The sequence below is a fragment of the Eupeodes corollae genome, chromosome 1 (assembly GCF_945859685.1).
Source record: "Eupeodes corollae chromosome 1, idEupCoro1.1, whole genome shotgun sequence".
In the NCBI taxonomy this organism is placed as follows: domain Eukaryota; kingdom Metazoa; phylum Arthropoda; class Insecta; order Diptera; family Syrphidae; genus Eupeodes; species Eupeodes corollae.
In genome coordinates this window covers 164101193-164119684 of record NC_079147.1, presented here as the reverse complement: position 1 = coordinate 164119684, position 18492 = coordinate 164101193, and the positions used below count along the sequence as shown (strand labels likewise).

At 35.3% G+C, this 18492-nt stretch overlaps 1 protein-coding gene across 1 annotated transcript in view; it reads right to left on the bottom strand.

The window, feature by feature from the left end:
- Positions 1-6763: 6763 nt before the first annotated feature.
- The window catches only part of LOC129953812 (IDLSRF-like peptide), a 210949-nt gene continuing 199220 nt past the window's right edge, over positions 6764-18492 (bottom strand). The window contains exons 4-5 of the mRNA XM_056067288.1: positions 15454-15652; positions 6764-9855 (exon numbers count right to left, since the gene is read on the bottom strand). Coding sequence (XP_055923263.1) covers positions 9708-9855; positions 15454-15652 — 347 coding nt within the window. The 3' untranslated portion in view covers positions 6764-9707. The remainder of the gene's footprint in view (positions 9856-15453; positions 15653-18492) is intronic.

The following is an 18492-nucleotide window of genomic DNA, read 5'->3' as shown; positions in this document are numbered from 1 at the left end:
CCATAATTTTTACATATGCGTATATGTAAAAATTGATCTAATATATATAAATTACGTGTCACGTTGTTTTTCGCCAGAGACTCCTAAACTACTCAACCGATTTTAATCAAATTTGTACATCGTATGCAGTTTGATCGAACTTAAAAGATAGGATAGCTTTCATCTCAAATAATGATCGCAATATTATTTTATTGCAAATTGCTTGTCTATTATTTGACAGTCACAATTATCTTCTAGCTTCAAACGATTCTAACTTTTTTCATGGACTACAATGTCGTTTGGAGATTCAGGAAGTCCTTGCCTTAATAATCGCTTTCATTATAAAAATTCTCATGAATACAGCTTTCAGGACTCCGGACTCCGCAAGGCTCAGTAAAGTTTTATCGAAGGAACATTGTAATCCTTCATTTCTAAAAAAGCCTGATGGAACCTGGACAGCCTCTCCAGCCGAATCTCTTGAGCTACTGATGAAGACGCACTTTCCGGGTTGCGAGAGTGATAACCCCGAATCGCTTGAAACCACAGAGCTAAAAGTAGCTCATATGGAGCAAGTCAATTCCGTCATAACCAGAGAAAATATTTTGTGGGCCATCAATACTTTTTCTCCATATAAATCCCCAGGCATGGATGGCATACTGCCAGTTATGCTTCAAAAGTTGCATGATGTGGTAGCTCCATGGCAGGATGTCTCCTTCTCAAACATGTGCCCATGTCGTGGAGACAGGTCAAAGTAGTTTTTATCCCGAAAGTGGGTAGGGGAGGTCACTAATCCGCAAAGGACTTCAGACCAATAAGCTTAACATCTTTTGTGCTTAAAACCTTGGAGCGCATTCCTGATTACCATATTAGAGAAATCCTAGTTGGACGACCTCTCGAAAGCTCTCATCATGCTTATCTTAAGGGCAAATCTACGGAGACTGCCCTCCATGAGGTAGTCCGTACTGTAAAACAAACAATCCATTATAAAGAATTTACTCTTGCCACCTTCCTAGACATAGAAGGTGCTTTTAACAACGTCCTTACAGAATCCATAGAAAAATCGCTCGTTAAGTTCGGTGTAGAAGACTTCATTCGAGAATGGGTTATTTCCATGCTCAGTGGTAGGAACATTCGAGTCACTCTAGGCAATACAATCGCAACAAAACACGTGGGTAGGGGAACACCCCAGGGTGGTGTTCTTTCGCCTCTTCTATGGCTTCTGGTCATGGACACAATTATCGTTAAATTAGAGAGATGTGGAGTAAAGGCGGTAGCCTACGTGGATGATTTGGTGCTATTGGTGTCAGGAAAGTACACTTCTGTGATTAGTGAAATCACGGAGTCAGCTTTGAAGAAAGTTTGCAACTGGGCCACGAGTTGTGGACTAGGAGTTAACCAAAGTAAAACTGAACTGTTGCTCTTTACCACCAAAACTAAAGTACCGCCCTTCACGCTACCTCGACTCAACGGTCAAATCCTATCATTGTCTTCCAGTGCAAAATATTTGGGAGTTATACTCGACCCTAAACTAAACTGGAAACTAAATATTGAAGTACGGGTTAAGAAGGCCTGTGTTGCCTTCTACGCCTGCAGCAAAACTTTCGGCAAAAAGTGGGGACTTCAGTCGAAGATGATTTTATGGACGTACACAGCCGTAGTACGCCCTATCTTAACATATGGTTCGATTGTGTGGTGGCCTGCTCTTAGCAAAGCCTATAACATTAATAAGATAAAGAAGATTCAGATAACAGCTTGCATGGGCACCACAGAGGTTATGCGTACTTGCCCAACGGACGCCTTAAACGTTATTTTGGATCTTCTACCAATCGACCTTTTTATTAAATACATAGTTTCCTGCATCGTTATTAGACTGAAGGAATCAAATAGCTGGTTGTCAAAACCTTATGGTCACAGCAACACTACGAAATTAATTCCCTCAGATATTATCTCTGTAGACACTGACTACTGCACTCCTACTTTGAACCTTAGTAAGGGTTTTAAGGTTATTTTCCCATCGAGAGAAGATTGGGAGGATGACATCGTGTCGATAGGTTTCGACACAACCATCTTTACTGACGGCTCAAAGATGGAGTGCGGAGTTGGTTCTGGGATCTTTTCTGAGTCCCTAAATGTAGCCAAATCCTTTAGGCTTCCTGACTTTGCTAGCGTTTTTCAGGCTGAACTGCTGGCAATAAGGGAGGCATATAAGATACTTAAACAAAACCCAAACCAAAACCGAAATGTGGCTATCTTTACAGACAGTCAGGCAGCTGTCAAAGCCATTAACTCGGCCATATCCTCATCTAAATTGGTCCAACAATGTCGTGATGAGCTTGCGAACCTGAATATTAACCTCGATGTCACCCTGGTCCGGGCCATAGTGGTATCGTGGGAAATGAACGGGCTGACGAGCTAGCCAGGCAAGGATCGGGCCTTCATAGCTCACTTGCGGGAATGGTTAACATTCCTCTTGGTGCTATGAAGGGTAAAATCTTTTCTATCTACCAAACTGAATCAAACCGAAGGTGGAGCAATTTACCCAGCTGCATTATATCTAGGAAGATATGGCCCACCTATAACAAAACCCGTACAAACGATCTTCTATGCAGGCCAAGGCAAGACATAGCCAGGATTGTTGCGATTTGTACCGGACATTGGCCAATAGGAGTTCATGCAGAGAAGTTGGGTATCTTTTACAACACCTTTTGCCGTAGCTGTAGTGACCAAAGAGAAAGTGAAACCATAATCCATTTCCTCTGCAAATGTCCTACTTTGGCAAACACTAGAATGAAATGCTTTGGAAAAGCATTCTTTCAAGAACTCGATGAGCTTTCTGAGGCAAAGATTAGAGACCTAATCTTTTTTCTCAATGCAACAAAATGGCTCTAACATAATCGCTATGAAGCTTCTCTATCAATCTACCCCTTTCAATCAAAGGTCAAACGAGTTTTTGGTATCAAAACGGCACACTACAGCGCTAATTGGATCTCAGGCTAGGTTGCCTTCTAGAGAGATTTCTACCTACCTACCTACAGCTTTCCAAGCAAGTCAATAAAAACCGAAACTTAAATCGTTATTTATTAATTTAATCTAGCATTTACTCGCTTGGCGCAACCATGACAACAAGAATGACCTAAGTAAATCAACAGTAGTAGATTACTACAATTATTGCCGGGAGAAAGCGGAGATAATTGTATCTCAAGCTGATGTCAACATCGGTGGGGAAGGTAAAACTGTCCACATCGATGAGACCTTTTTGACGAGGCGCATATACCATCGAGGCCGCTTAACAGATCAAATGACAATCGTGGTGCTGGGATTGTACTGCAAAGATGACAAGGTTGGACTCTTTTTCAAAGTTAATTCAAAATGTAAAGCAGATTAATGGCCCTACATATATACAGAAATATGTGAACCCGAAAAACCAGCCGAATTTGCACAGACAGTGCTCTCCAAAATATTGGCGTGGAAAAAATATTCCCGAGATGCAGTCATGAAACAACAAACCACAGCAAAGGTGAATATGTAAATGCAGCAGGTCCAAAAAACAACCATCAATGATTTGGAAAACCAAAACAGGCTTTTGAAAGAAATATATTGTGTCGAAGGACTAAAACGCATATTCACCAATACATGGCACTTTTTTTATCGGAAATATTGCCTAGAAACAAATTATAAAAATGACTTGGGTTCTCAAATTATGAAGTCGATGGAATGTGCAATGTGAGGGTCTGAAAGTAAAAGATTTCGATCCACCCACCATTCAAAGTGGAAGTCTAGAGGATGTTATTCCACCGAAACAACCTAGACTCCTCACTGTCAACGGCGAACTCAACGAACTTTACGAAACGGACAGTGACGACGCTACAGTTAATGACCACATTGATAAAACTAACATACAATAACTGACTCGACTAGGACGTGGAATGCAATGTAAGTCTACCTCCTCGTGCTGCATTCTGGGTAACGCCAAATGACTTACTGCACTTTTCTTTTCTTTTGTTCCTTGCTTTTTCATACCAATACTAATAGTTGTTACTTGCATATTTTCATTAGTAAACTTGTCTACTTCATAATGTTTTAAGCTTTCTTTTATAAGAATCGCCGATCCACTTCTTGCCTTGTCAGCTGGATGTGGAGCGTGGTAACATGAATAGTTTTCTATTACATTATCTAGACTTTGCCCATTGGAGAAATGAGTTTCGGACACCAGGCAAATATCGATATGTTCTAGATCAAAAAAGATTTTTAATTCGGATGAATGTTGCATAAGACCGTTTGCATCCCATGTAGCGATTTTAAGTGTTCTGTCCATCATTGTTTTTTAAGAGCGACTTTTTCGCTTAGCAGTTTGATATTCAAATCCTGTTTATCAATTCTTTTAAGAATAAGTTATAGCATTTCTTTTATGGAAGTCTCTTCATTCTTCCGCTTATTTTTAATAATCTGAGAATAGGCTTTCTTTTCATCGCTTTTACTTTGAACAGCCTTTTTAGGCGGTTCCTTCTTAGTATTGTTTTCAGCAGTTAAATCGTTATTTACTGTGTTTCTGGGTTTGTCTCTAGCACATGTATTTTTGCTTCTGAACTCTTGGAATTTTTTGGCAACTGAGCAGCCTCTATAGCTTGCGGGTGATTACCCTTGCAGTTCACACATTTTGCTTTCTGATCTTTGCTCATAGGACAATTTTTAGTTGCATGATTTCCTTTGCATTTTACACAAGCAAACTCTCGGTTGCAGTATTTTTGGGTATGAACAAAAGCTTGTCAACGTTTGCACTGCGGAACAACTTTAGATTTTTGGAGTGGTTCAATTTTAACAGCTATGCCCAAGATTGATCTTATTTTATAAATCTCATCGAGGTTTTGTTTGTAGTCAAAAGTAAGCATGAATAAACCAGCAACCTCTTACTTGTCATTGATTCTCCAGAGGAGTTTTTAATTGTCTCATTCTTAAATAGGTTGACTGCATCAAGGGCTTGTAAGCCTTTTTGTACAAGATCTTCTACTACTTCCTCGGGAGAGCACGAGGAATGAAGACCTCTGGCTACTACTTTTATTGACCTTGTAGCTTTGTTCTCATATGAGTGCCATTGTATTCGGTGTTTGCTCAGTTCTTCAGTGACAGATCTATACTCATCAGCTTCTTCGACTGTGACTTTCCAGTTGTCTTTGTTGTACGATGTGTATTTAAAAGCTTTTTTGGTACATTTTTCTATTATTTTCTTAAGATCTCCAAAAATTGCAAATCCTTAATTGGTGGTGGTGTAATTTTTTTGCTGCCTTTAGCGTGAGATATTGATTTAGCAACAGCTACCACTTAAGTTCCTGTAATCAACTCTTTTTTATTTTCGGTTTAAGAGCTTTTCTGATTTCTTGAACTAATATCGGGACTACGTTTACGTTTCTTTGTGGTATGCTTATTTTTCTTTTTCTCAGTTTCAAACAAGAGCTCTTTTTTATCAGTTTGATATTCATGTTCAATATTCAAATATTTTGGACTTAACTGAATCGTGGACTCTGAATCTTTCTTATCAAGCAAGGAAACTTTCTCTTCGAGTTTTTTCACTTGCAGCTGAAGACTTTGAACTAGAACTTCAAGTTGTTTTCTTGCCGCTATTTCAATTTGCCATTCTTCAAAGTAGTTCTTTGATTTTGATTGGTCTTTCTCTTTGACTTTGTTGGAACTCTGTTGATCTGTGATGTCGATCTCTTCATTGATCTTGGTTCCTTTTTCGCTGATGTTTTTAACATCTATAGGATTGTTTGAGGTTGTCGATGATGTAACCCCTGAAGTAAATTTGTTTGGGGGAGTTCTTTGCATCTTTGAACTCCGTCTCTCAATATTTGTAGGCAATAATTGGTCCTCCCCAGAATCCATAGGACCGACCTCGTAAGAGAGTGGATTTACCAGTTTTACTGGAGTGCCACCTGGGGTATTTAATCTAGTCGTTTTGTTCATTGCCATCATTTTGTTAACTTAGTGTTCGTACTATAAATAGGTCAGTTACTTCTATCCATAGTTTATATTCAGCCGCCCAACAGGGTACAGACACTGACCAGTGTGCCGCACAATATGTGTCAGACGCTCTTGGATTTAATAGTGAGCTGGTGCATTCAGAGCGGTATTTCTGTTCTTTTGCTCCTAGTTCCTGAAAAGATAATTCAGGTGACTCAGCTCATGGATCCAATGGATCCAACCCTCGTCGTTAGTTGGTTATCCAGTGGGCACCACGAGGAGGTGACGATGCGATTTTGCCATAGTTTTTCATAACTGACATTAAAATATTTTAGATTTATACTGTTGCTTATTATTAGCAAGTGCATTGTTTGTTCAGATACTACAGGTACTATTTTTAAACAGACTCTTAGCATACAGGAGCAAGTTCGTGCATTTTATTCCAATAATTCACCTAACTTACAAATTATTTCAAAAAATATACATAAATATAATTAGTCATAACAGCTCTAAATGAATCCATTATTAATAACCACTGTCAAAAAAAAATTGTGCTTCTATTACTTTTCTTTCTAAATCAGCTAAAACACTTTGCACAAAATCACGTTTCACAACAAGACTGACTATAATTACCTTTTTATGTCTTAAACAAGTCGGCATGTGCTAGACCCGATTCAAAGCCTAATAGAACAAATTTGCATTTCTTATTTTTTTTATTTTTGTCCACTGTGCGTTCCTTTAAAATATTTAATAAAAATGTAATATAACAAAAAACGTTAGCCACAGCAACGCGTGGCCGGGTCAGCTAGTTTGAAATAAAACACAATTTCAAACACTTATACTGGAATTTTAAAAATTTATTGATATCATAAATATTTTTTTTTTAAATATTACTTTATTGATCAACAATAACATAATATTTTTGTATTATTTATATTTTTTTTATTTTTGAACAAAGATTATAAAATATATGGTATAAATATATGAGTGAAATATAAAATAGAAACACACTTAATAAATATATAATATTTTTATAATTCCAAAATGAAAATAAAACGTTTCTTCGTTTACACAATTTCTTTTTATTCTTGCATTTTATTTTAGTAAACATTTTATTTACTAACTTTAATCAATATTAGTTGTTTCGTTTTGTCTTTTCATCACATACAATACCAAAAAATAATGATTTTTGAAAACTAAAACCGAAAAATGTTTATCATCATAAATTCCGTCATTTGTTGAGTAAAAACTTAAAAAATTTACACATTAAATATATAGTTTCTAGAGAGCTGTAAGTGTGTATTTTGTATTGTATTCTTTTTGTTTTTTAAAGACTTCCATGTAACATGTGCATTATTACAGTTTTTGTGATTGTGGTGCTTTAAGTTGAGTTGACATTTATTTATGTGGATTCTAAAAAAAGCTTTAGTTTTTGAATGTCAGTGAATGGTTTACTAGAGTTTGTTTTAAAATCAATCAATCAATGAATGGTGTTATAGTTGATTGTATTTTTCAATTTGGGTCAGAGTTTTGTTTTATAAACAAGCAATTTTTAAACTTTTCACCAAGATCCAAAAAGGTGTTAGAATTTTGGCAAATGTTTGATATGTGTAGTGATTTTTATTTGTTTGCAGTTCTATGCCACCGCATGTTGTACTATTTTGAAGAAACGTTATTATAACTACATATACTTTCACTTTGGGTGAAACATAATGTATGCTTTCAAAAAATACAGTTCCACCGTAAACAGTAAATTTATATTATGTTTTTCTTATATAATATTTTTATTTTATAGTATATTTATGTATAATTTATATATTTTATAAGGTATTTATTCTTGATATGTATTATTTGATATGTTTTTGACATGTATATGATATGAAACACTTTTTTTTTAATTTTTAAATTTTGCTGCTTCGTTCGATTGTACACAATATATAGTATATAATAAGAAGTTTGCCCTAAATATACAATTTTTAATGTTTCTCAAAAGAAAAACCATGGAATCCGTATGAAAAAAATATTACAAAAATGCCACATAAAAGCAGCAAATGTTTGTATTTTAAAATTGGCTGCGAGTGTTGGAAATAAACTCAATTTAGATACTGATTTCTAAGCTTCATAGCTTATTCGAGACATCAAAATAGTTTTGGTTTGCCCTAGTATCTACAAGATATGCCTTGAAATTATTAGCTGGCCACTTATGTATGTTGTTCTATGTATGACATAATTATGAAACACTGAAAAAATTGACTTCTTGACTTATATTCATCTCTAACAGATATTTTATCTTAGTAGGTCTACATTCTAATTTAAGGTACTTAACTCCATTATTTTTTAAAATTTCTTTATTCGTGTATTTTTGGATCTTATGCTAATTGTCAATTATTTTGTTTTTCTCTGGTTTTTAAATCTTAAGTTTAAGAATGTAAATTTGATTTTTAAAAGAAATGAAAATAACATTTTTACTTGAGACATCTATAGAGGCATTTATAAAAGTTTAATTTTTGTTTGTCAACAATAATATAGGAATAAAAAAAAACACACAATTAATTTGTTTATATGCCACTTGTCCCTAAAATAAACAATTCAACAAAAATGTTGGTGATTTTTCCCATCCCTGCGAATACTAAAATATATTTTTTGTTTTCTTTTATTTTTGTAAGTAGTTTATTTTATAAATTTTCCGTGTATGTTTTTTATTAAATTACACATATCACAACATTAACCAACAGCTGCCTTAGCGGTTAGCTGAAAAAGCTGAAAAGTAAAAACTAAAAATTAAAAGTAGCAAAAACATTCTATCATGTGCAGATGCGGATTTCAGATTTAATCTGCATTGTTTCAATCTATTCTATGATTGATTGGATTGATTTCTACTTCAGGACAAAGTAAATTAACCCCACTTGACCGATATGTTAGAGAGCAAGTCTGATTTTTTTATATAGGTAATATTTTTTCCTGTTTTTGTGCTTTTTAAAAATAATAATATTGAATTATGCTACGAAACTAATTTTATGTTTCTTACATCTTTTATATATTTTTAAATTTTAGTTGATGATAATAGTTATAGTTAGAGTGGATCTAGAAAGCTACATTTATAAATAGGTAAACAATTATATATGTAAATAGTATAGTTACACATTGATACTATTTTGTCTGTAAAGATTAAACCATGTTTCATTCATAAGATAAGTGTGAGATTAGTTATTTAGTTTTTTACTTTTTTTAAATTCTTAAATTCTTTGCCGATAAAACATTTTTGGAGAGCCTTAAAGATAAATATGTATTATTAGTTATTGACGTCTATTATCATTAAGTTTTTGGCTTAAACAAAACTAAAAAATATTGTTTACTTTTATTTTTTTAAAGAATTTTAACATTTTTGTTTATTCATTGTTTTATCCGATCCTGCTTCCACATACTTATTTATACATATTTTTGTTAAACACAAGAAAATATATATGTTTTTCAGTTTTTTGTTGTTGTTGTAATAAATAGTAGAGAGCAGATAGTTTTGTATGTGTTTTTGTTTTTTTTTGTTTTATATGTATATATTAAGTGATTAAAATTAAGTAAACACAAAAAACGTGAAAGAGAAAAATTAAATTATTTAAAATAAATTAAAATTTTAGAGAAATTCGTTGATGATTTTGATAAAATTAATAATTGTAGCCATCCATGTATGGAGAGCCGAGATAGGAATAAAAACTTGGATTGATGGGTTGGGCATATGCATAATAAAATCCAGAAGCTGGATCTGGTGCTACTCAGTCTAAGAAACCGGTGTTGACAAGCTTTTCGAGGAAGAACTTCACATCGCCCAGTTCGGAATCTTTTATACCGAGAGATTTTAACATTCCCAAGTCGCCATTTTCAACAGCCATAAATACGGATCGAAGATGTTCCAAATCAGATCTGAAATTAAAAGAAGGGTTAAGTAACTGTGATTTGTTTTTTTTTTTCGTTTATGTGTAGGTAATCAATTTGTGTAGATATGCCATGTCATTAAAGCCCATGCGTTAAATTCGGTAGCTCAAATTTTTTGCTGAAATATTACTGATAAATGGTCGCCTATTTAATAACCCAATTTTCTTACAATATAAATACATTTATACAGAAATAGAGGTTGGAAATAACCTAACAGAACCTTTAGATGTCAAAAAATGCATTATATAAGGTGATGTGCTGCCATATGATTTCTTTAAAGTCGTCTTTGAAAGAATAGGTCAAAGCTTCCACAAAGAGAATTGAAAAATCACTAATTGCTAAATTTTAGTTTGCATCTTACGAAAATCATTTTTTTAGTAAATAATATTTTGCATCCAAATCTTTGTAAAATACAAAATTGTATAATTTGGTAATTATTATAAAAATTCGTTATTCGAGCTTGTTTAAATCAAAGTAAATTGCAACTTTTGAATCACAATCTACTACTTCAGGGGAATAATTTAATTTGACTACTCATTAATATTGTTTTGCGAAATGTATACGGTGATTTAAATTTTCTCAATCCTCAAATCAATCCTCGAATCAGTTACGATGTTCAAATGGTAGACATGTGCATTCAAGAGGACAAAAGCGTCCACAGGTTTTTCTTAAAACCCACCTCTGTCTATCAACTCCTACTCTCACCTCCCCGCGGTGAACATCGGGTGCCTAGTACCTCAACTGGAGATTGGGTTCCAACCCCAGTGGAAAGTTGTTGGGGGCAGCAAACGAGAGAGGGGGGGAGAGGTGTTTCCACTAAGGCACCTCTCCTTATCCAGGCGGCAGCGGACGAATTCTCGAGATAGAATCAACGATGGCGTCTACAGTTCCAGTAAGGTTGAACTACTTTTGAACACCTTATAAGGCTTCTTCGACATATTCGGAGCCCAGGCCTGTAAGGAGCGGTTTATCCGGCTCCCCTTCCTTGGAGTTATACTAAGGATCTGGTCCTCCAGGTTGGGGGTTGTGCCGTCGGGGTGACTTCCTGGCCACGTAAAAAATACCTTAAGTTTCGAAGCACCAACAAGCCTCGGATACGGACGGATTTACTGTTGACAACCCACGCAAACGAAATAAGGACAACGAACTTCGGATATGTACGTGGAATGTTAGGTCCCTTAACAGACCACGTGTAGCCGAACAATTAGCGGAAGCCCTAAACTGCTGCAAGGCAGATATTACAGCCATCCAAGAAGTGCGATGGGAATGACCGGGCAAACGCAAACTAAAAGACTGCGATATCTACTACGGCGACTGCTACCGAGAACAAAGACAGCGTCTATTTGGGTGTGGATTTGTTGTTGGAACTAGGCTCAGGCAAAAAGTCTTAAGTTTCAACAGTGTGAGCGAGCGCATCACGACAATCCGCATCAAGGCTAAATTCGCCAACATAAGCCTAATATGCGCGCATGCCCCAACAGAGGAGAAAGATGAAGACACCAAAGACATATTCTTCGAGCTCTTGGACAAGACATATGGGCAGTGCCCTGGCTATGACATTAAAATTGTCTTAGGAGATTTTAATGCCAAGCTAGGAAGAGAAGACATCTTTGGCAGCATAATCGGGAGATACAGCCTGCACGACACTACCTCCGACAACGGATTCAGGCTGGTCGATTTCGCTTCGGGGCGAGATACTCTGGTAGCTAGTACGCAGTTCACGCATCTCAATATCCACAAGGGGACATGGAAATCTCCTGATCAATCAACCGTCAATCAGATTGACCACATTGCGGTCGACGCACGACACTTCTCCAGTATCCAGGATATCCGAACATTCCGAGAGGCCAACATTGACTCGGACCACTACCTCGTTGTAGCCAAGATACGGCTACGGATATCCCAATCCAAGCCAAAACAAGGAAGTACTGTGAGAAGATTCGACGTTAGACGGCTACAATCGCAAGAGACTGCCATGTCCTTTTCCGATCGAGTCTCTAATAACCTCCTAAGGAGTCCTATGCTTCCTGCATTAAGCATTGAAAACCAGTGGCAACTTTGCCTTGCAGCCATCAGAGATGCCGCCTCTGAAGTGCTAGGTTTCACACGGCCACCACAGCGAAACCCCTGGTTTGACGACGAATGCCGGCAAGCGCACGCAGCGAAACTAGATGCATACAAAACGACGCTGCACAAAAGGACTAGAGCTGCTCGCGAGCTCTACGAGCAGAAGAGGAGAGAGGAACATGAATGAGAATATGGAAAGATCACTTCTCCAAATTGTATAACGGCGATGACGAACAGAATTCCGCTGCAAGGGAGATAGAACCACTCAACCTCGGCGACGCAGACCAACAATTCCGCCTACCCGACCTTGACGAAGTGAGGATAGCTATATTTAAACTTAAGTCAAAAAAAGCTGCTGGAGCTGACGCCATCGCTGCCGAACTATTCAAAGCAGCAGGCGATGACCTGGTAGGGAGCATGCACAAACTCATCTGCAAAATATGGTCGGAAGAAAGCATGCCCGATGAGTGGAATCTCAGCATAGTTTGCCCGATACATAAGAAAGGAGAGCCTCTAAACTGCGCCAACTACAGAGGCATCAGTCTTCTTAACATTGCGTATAAGATCCTCTCTGCCGTTTTATGTGAACGTCTGAAGCCATTCGTCAACAATCTGATTGGTCCTTATCAGTGTGGCTTTAGACCAGGAAAGTCCACTATCGACCAAATATTCACACTACGGCAGATCTTGGAAAAAACCCAGGAGCTTCAAATCGATAGCCACCATCTCTTTATCGATTTTAAAGCCGCGTATGACAGCATCTATAGGGAAGAGCAATGTCTAGTTTTGGCATCCCTGTCAAACTTATCCGTTTGTGCAGAATGACGATGGAGAATGCACGCTGCTCTATCAAGGTCGGAAAAGATCTTACCGATTCATTTGATGTCAAAAAAGGTTTTAGACAAGGCAATGCACTGTCATGCGACTTCTTCAACATCGTTCTGGAAAGAATTGTGCAAAACTCTGATGTGAGTGGAGCGTTTTTGAGCATTGCGACGGAAGCGAAGAAGATGGGTTTAGTGGTCAATGAGGGCAAGGCTGTCATCAAAAAAGGACACTGAACGACGACGTATTGGACAAAACGTCACCATGGACAGCTATAAATTTGAGGTAGTTAAGGACTTTGTCTACCTAGGCACCGCTATTAATGCAGACAACGACACCAGCGCTGAAATCAAACGAAGAATAACTCTTGCAAATCGCTGCTTCTTTGGACTTAGAAGGCAATTTAGAAGTAAAGTCCTCTCTCGAGCATGTAAAATCACCATCTATAAGACACTCATCATCCCGGTTCTCATTTATGGCGCTGAGGCCTGGACCCTGTCAAAGAAAGATGAGAGCGTCTTAGGATGCTTCGAGAGAAAAATTCTTCGGGTGATTTTTGGTCCCGTTCGCATAGATGGAGAATGGAGGAGAAGATATAACGACGAACTGCACGGGCTGTACAGCGACACTGACCTAATTAGCAGAATTAAAGTCCAACGGCTTAGATGGCTAGGTCATGTAGAGCGGATGGACATCAACGCTCCAGCCCGGAAGGTCTTCGAATCCAATTCCGAGGGACGGCGCAGTAGAGGAAGACCGCGACTCAGGTGGCGCACCCAGGTGGGAGAGGACCTCAACCAACTTGGCGTGCGAAACTGGAGACAGCTAGCTAGGGACCGAGCTGGCTGGAGACGCTTGTTGGTTGAGGCCCAGGTCCGCCCCGGACTGTAGCTGTTGGTTCATAAGTGAATATTTAACAGTTTATTCCAAAATTGTAGGCCAGGCCACAAGTAAATTATATTTATTGTGAATTGTCATGTAGCCAAAGACGAAATCCGAAATATTTTTTGTACAAATCTTAATTTTTGTATAAATAAATACAACAAATATTAACAGTATCAACAAATTCAGAAACTCTTCCACTCTCTTTTTCAACATTTTATTTCCATACAATTATTTCAAAAATTGTAATCAATTTAAGTATCAATAAGATGTATTTCGTATCAAAAAAAAATATCTTTTAAATGCAAATACAAAAGTAACTAAAAGTAATCGATTCGACTGGTAATCGTTACTCGAGTAAGTAATCGATTACTTTGATTACTTTTGATTTCTCACATCACTAGTACAACCGTGCGTACACAGTACTCACGCACGCACAAACATCTTTCTAAAAATCTTTTATTTCGACTCTAGGGACCTTGAAACGTCGAGATATGTCAAAATTCTCAATTCGACAAATCGGATCTATTACAATAACTTTATATATTAAGTTTATAGTATAATTAAGGCCATTGGTCATTTTATTATTTTAAAAACAAAACAATCTTAAAAACACTAAGAACCTTTAATTTACATTGGTTCACAGAAAAATAGAAATGTAAACTAAAATCAATGGCAAAATTGTTTTTCTTTCTTTTTTATTATATTATAAAATTATTATTATTATAGAACGTCAGAAATGTACATACGTCAAAAATTCTTACCATGTACTATGAAAGTAGTTTCTCACTCCTTAGAACTTTGTTTTACTAAAATGAGATCTAAGCCCATAAAACTGAATAATATATTTATACTCAGTTCTAAGAATATTATAGAAAGTGAAGAAATGCTCGAGTTCTAAGTACATAATCAAAACAAACCAAATTCTAAAGATAAGCCGAGAGTTATTAGATCTAGTTTTAAATTGAGTTTAGAACTTTGCCAAGGAATTGGCTGTAAAAGTATTAAATGTTGTTTAGTGTCTAACCAGATAAAACCTAGTTGAGGCTGAAACGAGACCACAACAAGAACGAGTATAACGAACATTAAAGAGAGTGTTAATGCTATTCATTTATTGTTGATAAGTTTACCGTTCCAAATAAATAATGTATGTTATACCAATTGAAATAACCGTTGACATTGATAAAAACCATACAATAAAATGTCCTGCACCTTAATACCTGCAAGCCAACAAAAGTACAACTTTCTTTAAATGCAATTATTTTGCCTCAGGTGGCGGTTAAACCATTAGCCAAACCATACGAAGATCTCTGTCACAAAGTTCATAATAATTCAGTGAATAAAACGACCCCAGGCACTAGTTTTCCCACTTTCTCCACATTTTTATTATGCTATTTCTACATTTGCTTTACGAATAAATAGCTTAAACGTTTAATAAAACGTTTCACAATTTCTTTGTTGCTCTTTATTCTCAATCTTAAGAGTTAATTATTTTTTCAAGGCAGACTTAACACAGCAAACCAAGTGCCGAAAACATCCAATATACATTTATCCTCTTTCTTGAATATGTACAAGTACAGCTGTGTATGTTTGAAAATGTCCTGAACTCAAATAAAATTAATTTCCTTCGTGCATTGAAAATTCATGTCGAGAGGATATTAGGATCTCTGTGTTAAGGACGAGTAGTATATAGATACAAAGGTATTAAAAGCGAAGTCGATGTATGTGGTGGTGCGACAGCGGTTGTAAAATGTTAATTTAATGTCATATTCATATGCAAGTGCCGGAATACAAAATTTATTAAGGACATACCTCATGAGATGTAAAGCAGCACCAAAGTCCTCAATAGTCTGCGATTCACTCAATGCTATTGCAACCTTTTCAACTCCACCAAGCGGCGAAAGTGCATCTCGAGCCTTGCTTCCGAATAACTTTTCCAAGTAATTAGGACCATGAGAAGCTATTAAGCTCTGCAAGAATGATGCTGTCTCTTCAACAGGTGGCCTCTTAGCTGAAATAAAATAGAAAGCAAACATAATATTATTAAAGCACAAATCAATTAGTAAACGCAAACTAACATAAAGGAAATGGAAGAAGCTTCGTAAAAGTTTAGAAGATATAATTAAATTAGAACAATTAGGTAATACTACACATTTTCATTTTTAATTTCTCTCAAACGTGCTGAGTTTTATAATTATCAGATGTACCTTGTTTGAAGGTGAATCAATTCGTTAGTCATTGACCTAGCAGCTCCCAACCTATCTATACATCCACAACCATTCTACCTTTTTCTTATAGATACACTAGTGTCTTTTATTTATTATATTATACATCCGTATACTACACTTACACTGACATTATTTTTCAATAAAAAAGTTTTTGTTTGTGTCAAAACCAAAAGTTTGTTTCAAAGTTAATAAATGACCTTTAGATAATAAATGTCTTAGCTCACGTTGATGAACGACGACAGTTTAATTAAAATGGAAAATGAGGAAAAATCAGTTAATATGAACCAACTTGTGTAACAAAAAGGACATAGGTGAGGTAAATATATATTAGGTTTTCGATTTTACGTAGTCCTGCCATAAGTTCTGTCACTTACTTTTAGGACGCCCATAACAAATTTGTAGTTGTTGTTCTCAAAATACATAACGGAGAAATGGATATCTTAAGTAACAATACCTGTGTTTTGTTGGAAAATCTATCAATAGTACAGTAAGATTTTACACGAATAAAAAAAACAATATCCGCAGTATGAATACTACCGATAAAAGTTAAAGTAGAATCTTACTACGGATGGGTTTTTGACATTTATACGAGTCTTGAATGGATCTTATGTGATTTCGTTCTCAAAATGTTGACGATTGATATTGAAGTTGTATCTTAATGTTTCTAATTTGAGTCGAAGATCAATTTTTACAAATCTTAGTTATGTTTCGTTAGGTTTTTATTTTCTGTAAAAAGAACTGTCAGTTGGATTTTGCTCAAAATTGTACTAGATGTCAAAAACATTATATTACGTCGAATTCAATTATTTTGAAAAAAACAGTATTTTTTTGTTCGTATTTTATTATTCAGTTTTGTTTTTTCTTTATAAAAATAACCGTTAATTTTAATTAATTTTTTTTCAAAATTATGTCACAATATTATAATGTCAAATGTAATTTAAGTCGGTAGCATTATTGGTTCGTGCGAGATTTCTAACTTCCCATAGGAAGTTATTGCAATAGGTCTGATTTGTCAAATTGAACATTTTGACATTTCTCGACGTTTCAAGGTCCCTACCCTAGAGTCGAAATAAAAGATTTTTAGAAAGATGTCTGTGCGTGCGTCTGTAGGTACGTTCGTACGTCCGCGACGTTTTTTTCGGCGTCCATAGCTCAAGAACCAGTAGAGATATCGACTTCAAATAAATTTTGTTAAACAGATTATGCAGAAAGGGCTCTCAAATAAAGGTGAACATTTTGGTTAACCGTAAATATCTTACGAACCAAAAACGCTACAGACTTGAATTATATAATATCTTGTAACGTGATATCAAACAAACAAACTTTATATAAAAAAACTAAACAAAATGTGCCACCTCGAAAATTTTACGAATACAAAATGATTTTATCTCGAAAACAATTTTGTGCAAAATCGAATTGACAGTATTTTTATAAAAAATAAGAAATGTAAAAAAACATTACTCAAAGTTGGTAAAAAATTAATTTCGACTCAAATATCTTTTCAAAAATTTGATATTATTGCTTCTAATTTATTTTAACTTATAAAAAAATATTGTTTTCAACATTCTGAAAAATTTTGAGAAAATTCGAAAAAAATAAAAAAAATAATAAAAGTTGATAAGAATTGATTTTCGACTCAAACATCTTTACAAAACTATGAGATTTTGGCTTCAAACTACTTTTTTAATTTAAAAAATATTGTTGTCAACATTCAATAAAATTTTTAAAAAGAATCGAATTGACAGTTTTTTTTACAAAAAATGAAAACTTAAACGAAGATTTAACAGAAGTTGGTAAAAATTGATTTTCGACTCAAATAGCTTTTCAAAAATTAAAACATTGGCTTCAAAATTATTTTATTTCACAGAAAATATTATTTTCGATATTTAGTAAAGTAAAATCTACAAAAAATAATATGGAAATTTGGTAAAAATTGATACATGTAGACAAACTTTTAAGGAAGGTAAGTTATCAGTGTGGGTCGCATCCCAGACTCTTTTTTTTTTAGGTCCTCATTATTATTTTAAGAGCATATTTTTGCATTATTATCTGTATAACAACATTTGCTTGAAGTCGATATTTATACTAGGTTTTGAGATATGAACGACGAAAAAAGCTTCCCGAACGTATTAGCACAAGTACACACGCACGCTCAGACAGATCTCTAAAAAAATTGTATTATGATTTTAGGGAATTTCAAACATCGAGGAATGTCAAATAACTTATAATAAATTCCTATGGGAAGTTCATAAAAACTGGTAAAAATTGATTTTTGATAACAAAGAAAGATTATTGACTCCAATAATTTGTTCACATGTTGTATAAAATGTGGTAATTAGGATCTTGTAAAGTTTTTGGCTATTGAAAAAAAACTCACGAAAGCTCTTTCTTAAAATATTTTGTATAAATATACTCGCAAAATGATTGTTAAGAACCCTAAGGGAAAATATCGGCAGTTTTCATTCAAAACTTCGTTATTTTTACCTTGCTGTAGATGGTCTTTGCTTGTAAGACATTTAAAGTAATTTTCGCTGGCCTTATTTTGTAGCCTATATAAAGTTCTTTTTGTAACAGTTTACAATCGGTCAATGCATCAACGAGGATCTTCCTATTCCTGTAATAA